This window comes from Delphinus delphis, chromosome 3 (assembly GCF_949987515.2).
Source record: "Delphinus delphis chromosome 3, mDelDel1.2, whole genome shotgun sequence".
NCBI lineage: Eukaryota > Metazoa > Chordata > Mammalia > Artiodactyla > Delphinidae > Delphinus > Delphinus delphis.
Genome location: NC_082685.1, coordinates 14,917,752 through 14,936,454, shown reverse-complemented (window position 1 = coordinate 14,936,454; position 18,703 = coordinate 14,917,752). Strand labels below are relative to the sequence as shown.

The 18,703-nt window shown below is 51.8% G+C and overlaps 2 protein-coding genes across 4 annotated transcripts; one reads left to right on the top strand and one right to left on the bottom strand.

The window, feature by feature from the left end:
- Positions 1 to 1,910: 1,910 nt before the first annotated feature.
- On the top strand, positions 1,911 to 10,448 carry HSH2D (hematopoietic SH2 domain containing). 2 transcript variants are annotated; one of them, XM_060006713.1, is made up of 6 exons: positions 1,911 to 1,987; positions 3,870 to 4,017; positions 5,749 to 5,838; positions 6,844 to 7,009; positions 7,541 to 7,675; positions 9,793 to 10,448. In XM_060006713.1, exons 2-6 carry the CDS (start codon positions 3,893 to 3,895, stop codon positions 10,315 to 10,317), a joined length of 1,041 nt encoding a protein of 346 aa, XP_059862696.1. In that variant the 5' UTR covers positions 1,911 to 1,987; positions 3,870 to 3,892; the 3' UTR covers positions 10,318 to 10,448. The 2 variants fall into 2 exon arrangements, with proteins under 2 accessions (XP_059862696.1, XP_059862697.1); XM_060006714.1 differs by lacking the exon at positions 1,911 to 1,987 and having other exon boundaries at positions 3,756 to 4,017; positions 5,749 to 5,800.
- A 1,942-nt stretch (positions 10,449 to 12,390) lies between these two features.
- Positions 12,391 to 18,119, bottom strand: CIB3 (calcium and integrin binding family member 3). 2 transcript variants are annotated; one of them, XM_060006711.1, is made up of 6 exons: positions 18,069 to 18,119; positions 17,817 to 17,851; positions 15,774 to 15,885; positions 14,630 to 14,777; positions 13,622 to 13,817; positions 12,391 to 12,412 (listed from the first exon to the last, which is right to left on the bottom strand). In XM_060006711.1, the coding sequence occupies exons 1-6, from the start codon at positions 18,117 to 18,119 to the stop codon at positions 12,391 to 12,393; spliced, it is 564 nt and encodes a 187-aa protein (XP_059862694.1). The 2 variants fall into 2 exon arrangements, with proteins under 2 accessions (XP_059862694.1, XP_059862695.1); XM_060006712.1 differs by lacking the exons at positions 15,774 to 15,885; positions 17,817 to 17,851.
- Between the last annotated feature and the right edge of the window lie 584 nt (positions 18,120 to 18,703).

The following is an 18,703-nucleotide window of genomic DNA, read 5'->3' as shown; positions in this document are numbered from 1 at the left end:
TGTGGCCACCTACCCCAAGAGCCACCCCACACAGGGGCCAGTGAATGTCCCACTCACCAACTGGGGCTTCCAGAAGCCCAGACCTGACTTTGGAAGGGTAAGGGGCTGACTTCAGAGGGGCAGGGGCCTTGGAGTCTCCCAGCCCCACCATCTCCCTGCTGGTCCCCTTCTGGAATGTTCCTCTGAGGGCCATGTTCAAGGGCCACAGTTCATGACTGTGGCCACCAAGAGATGGGGGATGATTCTGTTGTGACAGTCTCAGGGAGGACATTAGTTTGGGAAAGACCACATCCCCCCCAGGCAGGTCAGGCTAATCAGGGTGGTGCCCTCTGTGGTTGGGCCTCAGGGGGACAGGCTGGAGGTGAACTGAAACACCCCATGTTTCTGGAGACTGAACTCTATGTAAATGAGATCCCCGATGGCCAGACTTTCTAAGTGACAAGGGTCTCTTGGACAATTCTGATCCCCTGCCCAAAGAATTGCTCTTCTCCTCGAGGTTGGGACCTGGTCCATTGGGCCGTGGAAGGCATGGAGGATCAGAGAGGTGAAATGAGTTGCCCAAGGCAGCCCAGCTTGTGAGATCAGGAGGCCAAACTTGCATCTACCCCAGCCAGGCACAAAGGCATCAGCTTAAGTCACAGGGAAGAGTCCTAATATTTCTCTTAACTGAGCCCCATGCTGCATGCTTGAAGGTTGTCTTGCCTAATCGTCGTCACCTGACTAAGGAGGGCTATCTTCGTGCCCACTTCACAGATGAGGAAACTGAGGCCCAGAAGAGTTTGAGTGACTCACCCAAAGCCGTACAGCGAGTGAGTGAGAAACCAGGTTCCATGTGTCTCCTGTTTGAGCCTTACTGACCCGCAGGCTCCAGACAAGGCCAGCACCACCACCCCCAACCCCCGTCAACAACCCCAGGAGCAGGGGATGGTGATGGCATCCATCTTGAGCCTGCAATGGGGGGCTATCTATACCAGCTGCACCAGGGTGATAGGTCTGCAGGGAGGCCCCCAGCTCAGCCACAAGGATCTGGGCCGTTTCTCTCTGAAAAGGGAGGAGGAAGTGGTTTTGCCTGTGTGCCGGGGACGGGTGAGGCAACCAGCACGCATCTGGGACTAGCTGATGTGTTAGGCAGGGGTTCCCACACTCAGGGCCCACAATGTGTGTAGGGGCCCCCAAAATGTTTTAGTGTTTTAAAATCAGGAGAAAAAAAGTGGATACAATAATAATGAATATATAAAATAAATCCAGCCCAGGATACGTTAGTCTTGATATCAAGGAGGTTATAAAAAATAATTTTAAATGGGTGTGTTCTTTTTTTTTGTTTGTTTTCTTACAGAGGAAGTCATAATGTAGCCCTGTGGCACGCAGTGAGGCCTCAGCCTGTCCAGGCTCAATCCTGCCTCAGGGATTTTGCTTGTGCTGTTCCCTCCCCCTAGAGCACTCTTTCTGTGCAACAACCCGGCAATCAAGTTGACTCCTACCTGCCCCCCCAGCAAGCCCTTTCCTCCAGATCAGTTAGGCCCCCCTCTGTGGGGTTCTTGCAACTCCAGTTGCCCCTTCCTGACAGGCTGTCCACTTTGAAACAATGACATTAATCATTTCTCACTTCTCTTCGTTTCTCACCAGGTTATCGATGCTGGGAGGGCAGGACCTATGCCTGTCTTGGGGTCACCTCTTTTGTTCCCTGAGGATCTGGCACACAGTAGGTGCTCAATAAAGGCTTGTCGAGGTCTGGATGGAGCAAGGGTGTCTATCCACCTGCATGCAGCTCAGCAGCTCCATCAGACTGCAGACCGGGCGGGGGGGCAGGGAGGGACAGCGGTGTCCTAGTCCCCGCCCAGGGCTCACCTACTTAAGGAAACAGGAACCACTTGGGGCAACGCCCCACCCCGCTGACGTGCAGTCCCTGAACAGAAACCTAGGCTCCTGCAGGTGCCGGGGCACAGCCAGAGTGAGGGCCTCTGGCCCCCCCACAGGGTTCTCCCAGGTACGTGCCTATTTCTGTACCCACCCCATGCTGAGTGAGACCGGGGCCCCAAGACCCTGAGCCTCATCTCCACCCTTGAGAAGATAGCACATGGGGGCCAGGCTGGGCCAGAAGGAGGGACAGGGCTGGTGGGGTCCAGAGAGGCAGGAGGAATTTTCTGGGGGCACTGGTAGGTGACCATTGGAAAACAGAGCTGGAATTAGGGAAAGAACATTCCTGGCAGGGGCACAGCATGGGCAAAGACATGGAGAGGAGAGACAGCTTGATCAGTTTTGGGTAGAGTAAGGATGTGGGGATGAAGGGGTGAGGGAGGCCTCAATGCCAGGGTCAGAAGCTTAAAACAGTATGACTTCATTCGTCAGCCAACAGCCCTGCACCCTCCTCTGTGCCCACCCAGTGCCAGGTGATGCTGGGGACCCAGAAAAATCCAAAAGAACCTAGCCCTGGACCCAATCCTCAAGAGCTCCTAATATGGGGAAGACAGAGCCAGACAGAGACACTCCAGCTCCATGAGGCAAGGCTAGACCAGAATGGTGGGGAAGGTGAGGGACAGAGAGGGATGCCCAGGGCTTTGTCTTAGAGAAGAGGCAAGAAAGCTGCCTGGAGGGGGGATATTTTTGCTGACCCTTGAAGGATAAGTAAGAGTTCTTCCTGGTAGAAAAAAAGAACAAGCTTGTAAACATTACCTCATGCTAGGTCACTACTGGATTCATGAATGTTCATTATATACATACAGTGCTTACTGCTGTGCCAACTGTATCCTCTCAGGTAATTACCATCATTAGCCCCAAATTGCAGATGAAAATTCAGGCACAGAGAGGTTAAGTGACTTGCTCAAGGTCACACAGCAGCTAATTGAGGGAGCTGGGGTTTGAACCCAGGTTGCCTGGCTCTGATTGGGCTCAACTGATTTGTCACGCTGCTTCATTTAACATTTTTTAATGGATCTATTTAATTTCACTTGCTGCAGAATTCCTTTGGGTCGTTCCCCAGAGGGTGTGCTTGGTGTCTGTCTTCTGGCAGGAGAAAGTCAATATTGACTGGGTTGATAAATACATCCCCTCCCTGTGGAAACAGCTTGGTAACAAAGACGTTCTGAGATATTGAAAAGTTAGACCAGTGGGTGGGAGGAGAAGGGGCGAGCTTCAGTTTGGGGACAGAATTAAGGGTAAAAGTGAGGGGTCATGTGTAGACAACCCAGCAGGGCACAACGCTTTTGCTGGTTTTTCACTGACTTAATACTGTTTTGCAAATCGCTGCTGTTTTCTTTCTGTTTTCCAGCTCTGTTTTCTCTGTCTTGGCTCACGAAGTCCTGTGGTACCTGAGCTTAAAACTGCTGAGAATGAGTGTGAATTAACCATGCACCTGACAAGTTATAGGTGTGCCATCGGTAGCCACCACTTATGGTGACGATGGTGACAGAAGCAACTGTTTGGGGCCACATCTCTGTAGTGTTTAATGAAACCATGGCAACCTTTTATGGCACCCACTGTGTACCTGCTGTTTCATTCATTCACTTATCATTTTGCCATCTCCACGTCCCTCCCAGGACAGTGATAGTTACTTAATATTTAAATAAACTCAGTTCTTAAATACATATATTTTTAAAAGGGACTTTTTAATACTTGTAGTAATGACATAATAAGAATAAAAGGAAAAGGAAAAATCCTTGCGGGGGGTGCGGTTTGGGACAAGTCGATGAATGAATGTGCATAAAGTGCCAGCACATAGTAGGTGCTCAAGAAACTCAAGCCGACTTCAATCCTGTTGTTCTGTCCAGCCTGGAGGACTTCTTATAGGAGGAAACACCATGAGCTGCATGAATAGAGCAAAGGTGCGAGGTGGCCCAGGCTTGACTCTCTTTCCTCCCTCCCATTCCCAGGTCACCCCTCACCCCTGGAAGCCATGACAGAGGCCAGAAAGCTGCCCCCACCACTGCCTCCAAGACTGGACTGGTTCGTGCAGACTCAGGTGGACCAGCTGACCTGTGGAGGGGTCCCTGAGTGGTTCCATGGTGCCATCTCAAGAGAGTAAGGACACACCCACACCTTCCACCCTGCCCTTCACCCTCTTCCCTTGTCTTCCCCGACTCTAGGCAGGTTTTTACTGCAGAATTCTGGGCTTAGCTCAGCTAAGTGTGTTAAGAGGGTGGGTGAAAAGAGCTCTGGAGTCCCAGACTTGAATCCTGCCTCCTCCATGGACTCACTATGTGACCTTGAACAAGTTACGGGTCCTCAGCTTTCTCTATACAAGTGGCCACCAGACCAGTACTGCCAGGGACCTGACAGGCCCCTGCCCCCCACCTCACCCAGGTGGGGATGCAACCTCACCAGTCAATGATGGCAGAATGCAGCCTCAGAATCTTTCTTAACACAGTGCCCCAAACAGCTGCTCTCAGTCCATCAGGGATATAACCAACATGCACTTCCTACATCAGACTGAGCTCTGAGGACATGAACAAATCCACCTAGTCACCCCTAGGGGCTGGCTCTAAATAAATGGCGAATAGAACATTTATTGCCACATTCTGCATGCAGGAAGTTGAGGAAACTGTGAAAGCCACAGAGAGGAGGAACTGGACATGGTTTCTCAGTTCTGGGGTGCACCAAAAGAAATACAATGTGAGCCACACATTACAATTTTAAATCTTTTTAGTAGTTTTGTTAAAAGAGTGAAAAGAAACAGGTGGAATTAATTTTTATCATATTTTTTATTTAACCCAGTATATCCAAGATATTCTCATTTCAACATGTAATCGGCACTAGGTCCTCAAAATCCAGCACGTATTATATGCTAAAATCACATCTCAATTCCCACCAGTCATATTTCAAGGGCTCAGCAGCCACACGTGGCCAGTGGCCTCTGTATTAGACAGCTCGGGTCCAAAATCCCCATTCTGTCTCCTAGAAGGCCACATTACTCTTTGTGAACCCGGGATAAGAGTAACAATAATACACTAAGTCCCCTACATACGAATGAGTTCCATTCTGATAGCGTGTTCGGAAGTCCAATTTGTTTCTAAGTCCAACAAAGTTAGCCTAGGTACCCAGCTAACACAATTGGCTATGTATTGAGTTGGCCAAAAAGTACGTTCGGGTTTTTCATACGCTCCTATGGAAAACCCGAACGAACTTTTTGGCCAGCCCAACAGTAGTGTACTGTAAGAGGTTTATAATACATTCGCATCTTTGAAAGTTCGCATCTTGAAGGTTCATATGTAGAGGAGTTACTGTAGTGAGCATCTTTGTGGGTTCTTACCAGCTGGCAGTTCCCACACTCACGCTGCATGCACGTCATCTGTCCTCAAGTGGGCCCTGAGAGTAAGAGTTTACTTTCGCCTTAAGGAAGCTGAAGGTCACAAAGGGACTGACCCTCACCAGGGGTCACACAGCTAATGAAAAGCAGTGCTGGATTTTAAAATCAAATGCATCTAAGAGCAGCTCCTGCTTTATTACCTGTGACACCTCGATCTACCCAAAGGTGCCTCTGGGGGGTGCCTTCCAGGCATTGGGAAGGCAAGCAGGGGCTCTGAGAGATGGTCAAGGTCATCAGAGGCTTCCTGCCAACTCTGGGAGAACACCCCTGTCCCTGAATATCCCAAGCTCTGAAATAACCAAGAAAAGAAGGGGTTTTAGGCTGTTTGTTTGAAAACAGAAAAGTACAGGCCTCTCTGACTCAGGGGCACCAGTACAGGGATGACTGGTATACCGGACATCTGGCCAGTATGCTTAGCCATCTCTCTCCTGTATTTGCCCTTCCAGGGATGCCGAGAACTTGCTGGAGTCACAGCCACTGGGATCCTTCCTCATCAGGGTCAGTCACAGCCACGTGGGCTACACGCTCTCTTACAAGTAAGGCCGGGGCTAGGGGCCAGGGCAGGGACAGGAGGGCTCTGGGGCTTCCTTGGAGGAGCAAGTGGTGCTTCATACAACAACTTCTCAGTGAGCAACCAGTGCGAGGGTCTGGCCAGATCTAACTGAAGAGTAGGCAGTTGCAGGTCTGGCTGTAACCAGCAGACTTGGGCCTGGCAGTAACTGAGACTGTGTGTCTGAGAACAGGAACTGCTGAGGACTCAAGAGTGGCAGCTGCATTTCCCCTTACTACCCCTCTCTCCCCTACCATTTAAATGTCAACTCCCTGACTTCACTCAGGGGGACATGTTAGGGGAAACCAAGACAGCCCAGCTCCTTAATTTCTCGATGCCTGATCCAGCATCTCAGTTAGAGGATTCAGCAGCGCAAACTACTTTTCAAAAGGATTCCAGGCCAAAGGAATTTTTTAAATGGACCTATTACAGAGTTACCCATAGAGGGAAAAGCTTAGGCTTTTAGTCACGCAGTCCAAGGCTTGGCTGTGCCACTTAAGACGCTGTGTGATCTTGGACAAGTTACTCATCCTTTCTGTTCCTCCCTCAAAGTCCTCATCTCGAACATAAGAATGCTAAAATTAATTCAGAGTCATGATGGGAGGATTAAATGAGACGTAGTAAGCACGTAGTGGTCCATTAATAAATGCATCCGTTCATTAATAATGGAGCATTTATTCAGTACCTGTACCAGTTTTCATTGTTGTCATTTCTATTGATCATTTACCCCTTGCCAGGCACGGAGTTAAGCTTTTACCTGCAGTAGCTTGTTCTATCTTCACAAGAAGTCCTGACGTCAGCCTTAGTAGCCCCATGTGATAAAGGGGGAAACTGAGGCACAGTGCAGTCACCTGCCAAGTGTCACATGGCTAGTGAGTGGAGGAGCCTACAAGGGAATCTAGGCAGATGGGCTGTAGCCATGATGCTGCCAGGTCAAGGGCTGGGGGGTGGGGACAGAATGATGGGGAATGAGATGGCAGTGTCTCCGCAGAGCTCAGAACTGCTGCCGCCACTTCATGGTGAAACTTTTGGACGATGGGAGCTTCATCATCCCTGGGGAGGAGAGAGCCCATGCCTCTCTAGTTGCCTTGGTCACCTTCCATCAGCAGCAGCCGTTGCGGCCACACGGGGATCTGCTGACGCAGCCCAGCCAGCAGGTGAGGGTTGGGACCCCCAAGGGCCATAGCGCTCTCCCAAGGGCCAAGCCCCCCAGACTCTTTTGCTCCCTCAGCCCCCTCAGCCTCTTGTGATTCTGTCATTCTTGCGGTCCCCGTTTCTCTTGTGGCCCCGCCCCTCCTGGTCCTTGTTCCCTGGCCCGCAGGCTGATTTTTTTTACAGGAATTCATGTGCCAGGTATAACCTTGGCTGATCTACAGGAATAGCATATTTCCTTATAAGACTCAGTGGGTGGGGCCCAGTCCTCACAAGCTGCTGTGGGAGGGGCATATCTCCTTATAAGGATTGATGGGCGTGGCCTAGGCCCTCAGAAGGGGCTGTGAGTGTGGCATATTCCTTATGAGGCCCAGAGGGCAGGGCCTAGCCCTCAGTAGCTGCTGTGGGAGGGGCATTCTTCCTTACAAGGTTTGTGGATGGGGCAACCTCTGAGCCCCCATTTCCAGGATCTGGGACCACAGCCCCATCCCTGTACCCTCCTTGGGACTAAGCTGCATGTCCCCTCTGCCCCGCAGAAGGATCCAGCAAATGCGGATTATAAGGATCTCTTCCTTTTCTCTGACGCATTGGCTGAGGAAGCCACCAGCTCTGCTCTTGGCCTCAGCAAATACCAGAATCCCTCCTCTTGTCCCATGGACCCACTTGAAGAGGTATGTGACAGAAAACTGGCACCTTCAGTCTGGAAGGTGGGAGGTGGGGCAGGGGGATGCAGGAGCAGAGGTGGCCAACAGCTGCCAGAGGAGATGTTCTAGAATGAAGATTAGATCCCGTAGCTCCAAGCTTAAAACTTTTCAGGGAGACTTCCCTGGCAGTCCAGTGGTCAAGACTCTGTACTTCCAATGCCACGTGGGGTGTGGCAAAAAAAAACCCAAAAACAAACAAAAAACTTTTCAGTGGTTTCCCAAGGCACTGAGATTAAAATCCCAACTATGATCTCAGGTCCTGCTACCCATCACCAGCCCAACTTCAGCCCCTCTGCCAACCCTTCTGCTGTTCTGACACATCAAGCTAACCTCAGGGCCTTTGCATGTGCTGTGTGCTCTGCCCCCAGATTTCCCATGCCTGGCTTCTTTCATCACTTCTTCTTCAAGTATCACTCTCCCCAGTCAGCAGACCTAAAGTAGCCCCTCTGCCTTCTCCATCACATCACCCTGTTCATTTGCAGCAGAGCAGTCTGTAAAATTTGAAAAGTCTTGTTTATTTATGAGTTTTCATGTTTCCTGCCTGCCTCTCCCATCAGACTGTGAGCTTTGGGAGGCCTGGGAATCTGACTTGTTCACCACTGCTTCTCCTGTCCCTCAGAGAGGCCCTGGCACATCAGTGGGTTTGCAGGTGAGGGTGGGGGAACAGTCAGGGAAGGCTTCCTGGAGTAGGTGGCATAGAGCTGGGACATTCAGGATGAAGAGGAGCCAACCACACACAGAGATGCAGGGAGGGCATTCCAAACAGAGGAAACAGCACATGCAAATGTCCTGAGGCTCAGGGTGAAAAACAGAAGAACCACAATAGCCAATGTGTGGACAGAGTGGAGTGAGCAAAAGGGAGATTGTTGGGAGGTGAGGGGCCAGAGTCGGCCGGGGTCATTCATGCAGGGTCTTGGGGCCAGGGTGAGGTGCTGGGATCTATTCCAGGTGTGCTGGGGAGCCATGAGAGAGCTTGAGCATGGTGGGACTGATGGTGTTCCCTGTGGCTGCCGGCTGCAGAAGGGGCTGTCTGGGGGTGGGAAGGAGGCAGGGACAGTATCCACGTGGGAGAAACTAGAAAGGGAGCCCTAAAGGTGGATCCTGCTGATGGCTTGGAGGTGGAGGGTGAGGGGAAGAGGGACAGTGTCATGGTTTGAGTCCCCCAGTCATCCATTATTTGGGAAGTGATCCCAGGAGGTACCATGAGGGGAGCAGGAAAGTGGGTCAGGAGAGAGAGGGCCACCAAAGGAGGCTGCTGTAGTGAGGGGGTTACCCCTGTGGACTCTGTGGAGCACGCACGTCAGTTATCCCACCTTAGGACGAGGAGCTGTGGTACTGATCTTCCCTTCCATCAGTCATTAGTCAAGCGCTGTCTCTGGGAGGTTTTAATTCTCTGGTACCTCTGGTCTGCAAAGTGGCCAAAGAAGTCCCCAAGGCAGAGTCCCCACTGCTGGCACTTGGGAGTGGAGCTGGAGGCACCAAAATGCTCAAGACAAAGGGATGTGGATGGGGCATGGACAGCATCTGCCACAAATGACACCCAAGTTTGGGGCCTGAACAACCTGGTAGATCAGGGGTTGGCAAACTACTGCCCAAGGGCCGCATCTGGCCCACTGCCTCCTTCTGTATGGCCCATGAGCTAAGCATGACTTTTATGTTTTTGAATGGCTGAAAGAAATCAAAAGAAAAATCGTATTTCATGACCCTTGAAAGTCAGATGAAACCCACATTTCCGTGTCCATAAAGTATTAGAGGAACACAGGCACGCTCGCTCACTGACGTATGATCTCTGGCTGCTTTGGCCCTACAACAGCAGAGGTGAGTGATGAAACATAGACTGACCTGCAAAGCTGAAAACATTTCCTCTCTGACCCCTTACAGAAAAAGTTTGCCAACCACCGAGGGAGACAGTGAAGCCCTTTACTGAGACAGGAAGGGTGGGTCGTGGGATCAGGCTTGGGGGTTCTCTTTGGGACTTTCTTGGCCCCAGGACATCTGGGTGGAACCCAGATCCCAGTTTCTGGGGCAGATTCAGAGCTGTGGTAGGCGGGGTAGCCCCAGGTCTCACCTGCTCTCGGTTTCAGGCCTTCACAAACCCAGTCCTGCTCCATCGGCGAAAAGAAGGGAAGCCATTGGCAGAGCCGGACGGGGCATCCACGGAGAAAGCTACTTCCTCCTGCCCCCCGAAATCTCCTCTTGAGGAGGCCCGCCAGAAAATCTGGAGGAATCTCAAGATACTCCCCCGGACGGGCAAGAAGGTCCAGCAGGAGCTGAAATCCCAGCTGGTGGCTGCGAGCTCATCGCTCTGGGACGCCAAGCCGTTGGTGGTGACCCATGGCTCTGGAGCTGGAGCAGGGGACTCAGCCTGGAAAAATAATGTCTTCACAGACCCCCAAGCTCCAAGAAACAGAGATGAGCCCTCCAGGAAAGCCTCAAGGTCAGCCAGCTGGAACGAGACAACCTCGAGGGTCAGGGACTGGCACCAGGCAGTCGTGAGGGCCCTGTCCTCACACGTGTCCAAACCGGAGCCAAGGGGCTCGCAAGAACCACAGGACTGTCTCCCCGAAGAGTACCGCTCACCGCCACCCTTCGCCCCTGGGTACTGCTAGGTTCGCCCCGGCTCTGGGACCCTCTCTGCCGGGGGCCGTTCACACCTGGACCTTTTGCTCTCTGCCATGACCCACTAGCCCTCAGGGACCTGAGGAATGTAATAAAGACATTGCTTGGGTCTGGTCCTGCGATTGCCAGTAAGGCGACCTGGTCATTTTAATAATAATTAGTAATAATAATAATGTTACCGCAGTGGCGTCTAGGACACCTACTCTGTGCCTAGCCTCACACCAGACCCTCCATGTTCATTATTTCTTTTATGCCTCTGAGCAGGCCCATCAGGTAGGTTCATTCTGCACTTTTTTTTTTTTTTTGTGGTACACAGGCCTCTCACTGTTATGGCCTCTCCCGTTGCGGAGCACAGGCTCCGGACGCGCAGGCTCAGTGGCCATGACACACAGGCCCAGCCGCTCCGTGGCATATGGGATCTTCCCGGACCGGGGCACGAACCCGCATCCCCTGCATCGGCAGGCGGACTCTCAACCACTGCGCCACCAGGGAAGCCCCCATTCTGCACATTTTAAAGAAGAGACAGGAATTTCCCTGGCGGTCCAGTGGTTAGGGCTCCATGCTCTCATTGTCAAGGGCCTGGGTTCGATCCCTTGTCGGGGAACTAAGATCCCACGAGCTGCGCGACACAGCCAAAACAATTATATTAAATTAAAATTAAAAAAATAAAGAAGATCCAGGTTCAGAGAGGAAAAGAGGTGTGGCCAAGGTCACATGGCTGGGGTGTCAGCACCAGGATTCGAAGCCAGGTCAGTTTGAGCCCTTTCCCCACGTAACCTAGGCACACCTCATAGAGTACAGCCTTGTCTGTAACAGGGCTGTTCATGCCTTCCTCTCAGGGTTCTTGTGCAAATGGAGATGAAACTTGTGGAGGGCTTGGCACACAGTAAGCACTCCTGACATCAACGGCAGCTTTAGGAGAGGCATAAGAGGCCCTTTCCTTTAAAAAGGGAGAGGCAGCCTAGGGCTGTGGGTGGGGATGGGCTCTGGAGGGAATCTTGGGTTGTGGGGCTGTGTGACCTTTGGTGAGTCACTAGACATCTCTGGGCCTGTTTCCTCATCTGGAAAATGGGGAGAAGAGCAGTCCCTCTTTCTCAGGATGAACCAGCAGAATTCAAATAAAACCTAGGGCTTTAGCGCACAGTAGGTGCTTAATAAATGGGGGTTAGGGCAAGAGTGGACACCCTAGAAATGATACACAGTGGAGGTGTCTGGGAGGGTCCCTGGGGGGCTTGTCTCTCTTGCAGGAATGACCACTCCTTGGATTGACTGGGGACATGGGATGGGCCCCCAGGCTGACTATAGGTGGACTGGGTATGGGGGTTCCCAAATCTGCAAGATGTAGAGGTCTGGGATGTGCAGTGAAGTGGGCCTGGGTTCAAGTCCACCTCTGCAGATGACTTCAGGTGTGGCCTTGGGCAAGTCACCCCGTTGCCTCTGAACGAAGTGTGAGTTCTCCTCAGCCAACCCTGCTGGGATGTCACAGGCAGCCAATGTGATGAAAGAATGGCAGGTGTTTCCTGAACTGTAAAGCACTGTGCCAGCCTCAGTGAATAACATTCCTGCCACCACACCCTCTCCAGAGGCCTCCTCTGGCGATTCTAATGAATCAGTGAGGAGGTGAAGCTTTAGTCCCCTTGAGGAATTCAGGGATTGAGGGGAGAAAAGGCAACTTGAGCAGTCGAGGGTTGGGCCTTGGGAGGCCCTGAGCTGGGACAGCATGGGCCTGATCTCCACACCTCGCCTCCGCCCACCGAGACCCACAGTGAGGCACTTCCAGCCCTCTCGGTGGAGAGACATCCAGAAGTCACCCCTTTCCTTGTACAAATGGGGAGATTGTGGCCCAGAGAGGGTGCAGCCACACCCAGGATCACACAGTGAGGACAGAGGTTAGATCCTTGGCTGCCTCCCTCCTGTCTGCCAGGTTAAAGTTGGGAAACATGTTTTCAGAGCAGCTGTGACTCAGTGATGTGTGTTTATTCCCGGAGCCCAGGGAGACCAGATTCTACATTGAGATGAGGGGTCGCCCTGCCTTCCTCTGGTCCGGCTCCTCCGCAGTACCCTCAGATGCGGATGTGGAAGGTGCTGGGTGCAAAGAGAAAGGGAGTCTGTCAGCAGGCAGAGGGTACCCTTCCTTCGTCCTTCTCCCCAACACTCCCACCAGGAGTCCCCGAGGCATGCAAGGAGCCGCAGTGGGTGGGGGAGAGATAGACCCCCTCAATAAACCCCAGGCCGTGGCCTTCCTGACCCCCACAGGGGTTGAGAGCACATCACTTTGGATCAGAGTGTACATCCTGGCTCTGCCCCAGACTCTAAGTGCGCGGCTACCCCTCTCTGGGCCTCAGTTTACTCCCCTGTAAAATGGGGATAAGCTGTCCCTCCTTCACTGTGCTGTAATAAGGGCTAAAAAGAGGCCAATGTACAGGGCGGGACATACAGTAGGTGCTCAATTAGTAGCAAGGGATTCATCCTGGTGTCATTATTCGTGTCTCCGTGGCGGGAGACCATCCTTGCTTATCCAGGGTAGAGGAAGGAGGCCCTCTGGTCATGAAAGGATACCACCAATGATAACAGCCACAACAGCAACCATAAAGCAGTTACTGAGCACCTACTGTATGCCAGGCACTGCTCTAAATTCTTTGCGTGTACTAGCTCAGAGGTCACTCAACTTTTCTCGGCAAAGGGCCAAATAGTTGATATTTCCAGCTTCGCACAATGACTCAGCACCACCATGTAGCTCAAAAGCAGCCGTAGACGCTATGTACACAAACAGGCAGGCTGCGCGCCAATAAAACTAGCAATAGACACGGAAATTTGAATTTCCTACGGCTTTCATGTGTCGTGGAGTATGATTATTCTTTTATTTTCTCCCCCAACCATTTAAAAATGTAAAAACCATTCTTAGCTCACAAAAAACAGGTGGTGGGCCAACCCCTGTATTAACTCATTTAACCCATGCTATCCGCCCTACAGTGGAAGCACTGATTCTCCCCAGGGCTGCCAAGTGCTATGGTACAGTCTGTTCACTACAAAATGTTCAAGCAACTGAGGGCTGAAGTCCAACCATATTCCACTCACCCAAAGAGCTGTGTCCACCCAGAGGAGGTGTTCACAAGGTCTCTAATTATCCCCATTTTAAAGACACAGGGACCGAGGCTAGGGAGGTCAGGAAAGTTCCCCAAGGTCGCAAATGAATGAACAGAGGGATTTTCACAAAGGGAGTCTATGAACCCTTTCCATAAGAGCCTCTCTCATACATGGGAACGGATTGTGCAGGGTGGAGAGGAATGTCACCTGAGGAAGTCCGGCGCCCGCAGGATCATGTTCTGGAAGTCTTCCAGGGACAGTCGCCCGTCGCGGTCCCCGTCGGCCTCATCCAGCACCTTCTCACACACCAGGCTCACCTCCTCAGCGCTCAGCTCTCCCCGCGTTAGCTTGGTCACCGTCTGCTCCAGGTCCCACACACAGATGTAGTCATCGTTGTTAAAGTCTGCGCAGCAGAACAGGTGGAGCTGTGGTGGTGAGGGGACACAGGGGCAGGCAGGCTGGGCCAGTCATGGGCACATCTTTTCCCTGTCTTACAGAGGAGGAAACTGAGCCACTGGAGGGAACCCAAGACCCTAGGGTTTTATCTGGATCTTGCTTTGGAATTGGGCAGGGACCTGCTGGGAGGTCATTCATTCACTCAAGTATTTATTGAGCACCTACTACGTGTCAGGTGTGTGATAATTGTTATTCATTCCCTCTTTCAATAAGTATTTATTGAGTGCCTGCTGTGTGCCAGGCGCTGTGATAAATTTTCATTCATTCATTCATTCAGCAAGTATTTACTGGGTACCTACTATGTGCCAGGCACAGAGACAGATGGTGAACCAAAAAGACACTGTCACTGCCCTCGTGTCTCCTCAGAGAGAAAGTCAATAAGGAGTGAACAGATGAATGAACAAGAAATTAAGCAGCATTGCTCCATGCAAGGAGAGAAATAGGCTGTGGCATGGAGAGTAACTCGGGGGCATGGGTTACTTTTCACCAAAATTTCAAGGTAAGAAGAAGCCAGGGGAAAGGGCACAACAGAGGCAAAGGCCTAGAGGCAGAAAGAGTTTGATGTGTTGGGGAAACAGCCAGGCCATTGTGGCTGGAATGGAGTCAGTAAACGGATGGGGTGGGGAGGTACCAGGGTGAGGTGAAGGACAGGGCCACGCAGGGCCTCGGAGCCCTTGGGGAGACATTTGTGATGGCAGGGCAGCCCCTGGCCCGACCCGATCTCATTCCCGTTTCCCCACCCCGGGTCCCCGCACACACCATAAATTTTAAAAGCGTAGTAGGCTTTGAGGTCGCGGGGAGCCATTTCACTCATCACAGAAAACATGTCCAAGAAGTTGTCCAAGGTCATGTGGCCATCCCCATCCTCGGAGAAGACCTGGGCGATCCTCTGACGGAAAGGGTTGTCCTAGAGACAGGAAGCAGGGAACCAATCCCTGACCAGGACCTTGGGGGGAGGGCTCCGCATGGTTTCACTCTCAACACTCACCTTCCTGGGAACCTCCAAGTACCCCTCACCAAGACTGTCTTCCTCCCATGATCCCTGGAGAAGACTTCAGGCAACTCCAATCTCCACCCCAGTGGTCTGGGTGTCGTTAACCCCATTTCCAGCTTCAGAGGCAGTCACATGACCCGAGTGAGGCCAATCAGGGATTTCCATTCACCTGGCAACCGTGATTGCCTCTGGGATGAGCATATGACTCAAACTTGCCAATCAGAGGCTGCCCTGGGAGAGTTGCTGAAAAGTTGGGGTGGAGGAACCTTATTTCTGCTTGTTGCAGAGCTTATGGGAGGAAATCTGAGGCAGCTGGTGTTTCCATTCACTACCTCAAGAGAACAGGCTTCCTGAGACTGAAGACTCTTCCTGGGAGAAACTGAAAGATGGAGGGAGATTCCCAAGCATATCCTCAGAGACCCTGGTTCCAGCTGTACGTGATGCTAAGCCTTTCCCTGCATTTTTTGCTCATGTGATCCAACCCATTCCGTCCCTCTTGAATGAAGTTTCTGTCCCCTGTGATAAAATAATCTCTATTCACAGTCCCTCACCCCAAGAGTCCCCTCCAGAGTCACAAACTATGTGTCAAACAACCAGCTGAGAAGAACCCACATTTAACAGCTCCTACTATGAAAAGAAAAACTAATGTTCCCTGAGTACTTGCCATGTCACAGGCCCTGTACTGAGCCCTTTACCTGCATTATCTCATCTCATCTTCCCAACAACCCAGGGTTTAAATCCTGTCTATGTCATGTCCTAGCTGTGTGATTATGAACAAGTGTCTTAACCTCTCTGAACTTCAGTTTCTTCATATGTAAAATGGAAATAATCACAGTACTCACCTCATAGGAATGCAGCAAGGGACATCCCTACTATTTTTTCCCTGCCTGCCCCATGGCCCAGGCATACCTTCAGCTCAGGCATGCTGCCAATGAGCTCATAAGGAACCTTCACATCAGGGTAGCTGGTATAGTCGAGAGGGACAAGCTGGGGGGCAAGGTCCTGGTAGCGATAGAAGAGCCTGGTGTGGGGACAGAAACAACGAGAAGGTCTGGGAGATGGGTGTGTGTGGCTTTGTCCCTACTCTCTCACTCTTGCAGCTGCTTACTCTACACTGAAAGATGCTGAGTCCCCAAGAGCCATTAGCCGTGGGCCTAAGCCTCACACACACAAAGCCAGACACAGGTGCCTTTATCGCCCTGGGGACAATGCCAAGGTAAAGAGAGGACTCCAGAGCTAGGGAAAACTAGAGTGCAGGAAGCAAGCCAGGGAGGAGGAAATTCTTCCTGGAGGAGGGGGCATTGATGCTGGGTTTTGAAGCATGAGTAGGAGCTTACCAAGCAGATGGGGTCGACAAAGGGAGAGTGTTTAAGGCAAGGTCATTCATTCATTCCCTCTTTCAACAAGTAGTTATTGAGTGCCTACAGTGTGCCAGGCACTGTGATAAATTTTCATTCATTCATTCAACAAGTATTTACTGAGTACCTACTATGTGCCAGGCACAGAGACGGATGGTGAACAAAACAGACACTGTCACTGCCTTTGGGTCTCCTCCGAGAGAAAGTCAATAAGAAGTAAGCAGATGAAAGAACAAAAAATTAAACAGCATTGCTCCATGCTAGGAGAGAAATAGCATTCACATTTAGCATTCAGAGAATCTGAGCCAATCTATGTATCTCTGGACATTATGACATCATTGGCAAGGCCTCTAACGGCCCACATCCTCACACTTTCCTTCTCTCCCTTCATAATGGGGGGCAGGGTTCTCTCAATGGGGCAGAGCAAACACAAAAGTCTAATATTAAGGTTTTTCAAAAGGGTAAATGAAAGACATTTTGCAAAACACCAAATGCCATACACACTACCTAGATGGTAGAGCCAGCTCTCCACCCTAATGCCCTCCCCTGGTGACACCATACCATCATTGAAGCATGCTGAGCAGTAGCCTTGTAGAGACCATCCTTGATGAGTCAGAGGTCCCCAGGCTGCTAGGGACTGTCTCTGAGGGGGACAGGAGCCCCTCGGTCACACGATGGCTAGGAACTCGAGGAGGAGATATCTGGAACTTCAGTCCTGGGTTCCTTCAGAGAATAGCCTGGGCTTGGGTTTGGGTTTCTCTATGGCCTTGAGTAAGTCCCTCTTCCCCTCATCCCCCTTTCCCCTCAGTAGGTCTGTCTGACAAGCGAGAAGCTTGAGGCAGACAAAATGTTAGTCTCCAACTCCTTGGGGCTCTACCCATCTACCCAGGGGCCTGGGGTCAGCCTCCCTTGTCTGAGCCTCAGTTTCCCCATCAGTAATCCAATCGTGATGGCCAGGATGACCTTGCAAGCTGTCCTCACCCAGACAATGGGGCTCACTGGTGAAAGGTGTGTCCATCAATAATGGATGTCCTGTGCCCACACAGTTGGGGCCTTGGCCCCTATCACTCTGCAGCTAAACCCCAGCCAGCTTCAGTTTCACAGCTCCAAGTTCATGGGTCGGGGCCTCTGGATGACAGCTCCATGGGATGAGTGATGATGTAGAATACCCATCTATGCCTGGCTCGCTCACACCAGGGACCTGCAGCAGCCTGGGGCCACCTTCTCACTCTCTAACATTGATGTCAACCCCACAGCCCAGAACTGGCTCTAGACTCTGCCCCTGGCCTCCCAGCCTCTTCACACTGGCCTCAGGGGGATCTTTCTAACATGCTGATCTTCATCTGCCATGCTCACACACTCTCTATGGCTCCCCGCCACCTTTGGGAGAAAGCCCAAGCTTGTCAGCCTAGAGACATGACAACAGGACCAGATGTGACTTCTCAGCCTTCCCATCTCTGCATCCATCCACCAACCACGCACGCAATCCCCCCATTAGTGCTTTAACCCTTATGAAGCATTGAACGTGGTCAAATTGCAAATCAAGCAACGTATAGCAAGTTGCCACCTCTTCCTCCCTCCTCCCTAGACTGACCTCATGATTTCCTTCCTCGTGAAGAAGGTGCAGTCCTGCGGAGAGAGATGTTGGCTTGACCCAGACCCTGCCTGGTGGGGGGCCTCCTTCCTCTCCCACAAGCCCACGTCCATCGCTGCCTGAAGCCACACACAGAGCCTCCCCAGAACGCTTGCTGACTGCACACCCAGGATGAAGAGATGCTGTCCCCATTTCTTGGGCCAGTAAACCAAGGCTGCTAAACCCACCGAGGGTCCGGCCCATCACGCCTACCTGATATGCTTCCAGCTGCTCATGAGTAAAGACTGTTTGCTTGTTGCCCATGGTGAAGACCACTGCCAGGACCCTGGGACAAGCTCCCAAAGCCCCCAAACTCCTCGGGGCCACACCGGTCGGCAGGCTGCTGTGTACCAGTGTCTGGGCAAATCTCCCTGCCCTGGTTGTCACCTGCCCACCCTCCACATCACCCCCGGCCTGGGTGAGGCTCAAGTTACAGCCGAGCTCTCTGGGCAACAGCCTGAGTATGTCCACAGCCACCAGAGCAAGGAGAAGGGCTTTGGGAGGTCACAGGGTAGCCCTCAGTGGGGAGAGCACACCTGCCACCACCAGGTGAGACCGAGGGTATGGGGCACCTTGGAGAGATGGGCAGGGTGGTGGAGAGGCTGCCAGCACACCCCAGGTCAAATTCCATCTCTTTACCCACTAGCTGTGTGGCCTTAGGCAAGTCATCTGGCCTCTCTGAGCCTCGTTTGTAAGATGGAAATTATATTAGTACCTACCTCATAGAGTTGTTCTGAAGATCTAATGAGATCATTAATACAACACCCCCAAAAATATTTGACCACTGGATACAGGCAAGCTCTAGGCACATAATGGTAAACAAGCTAGATGAGGTATGCATTGGGGAT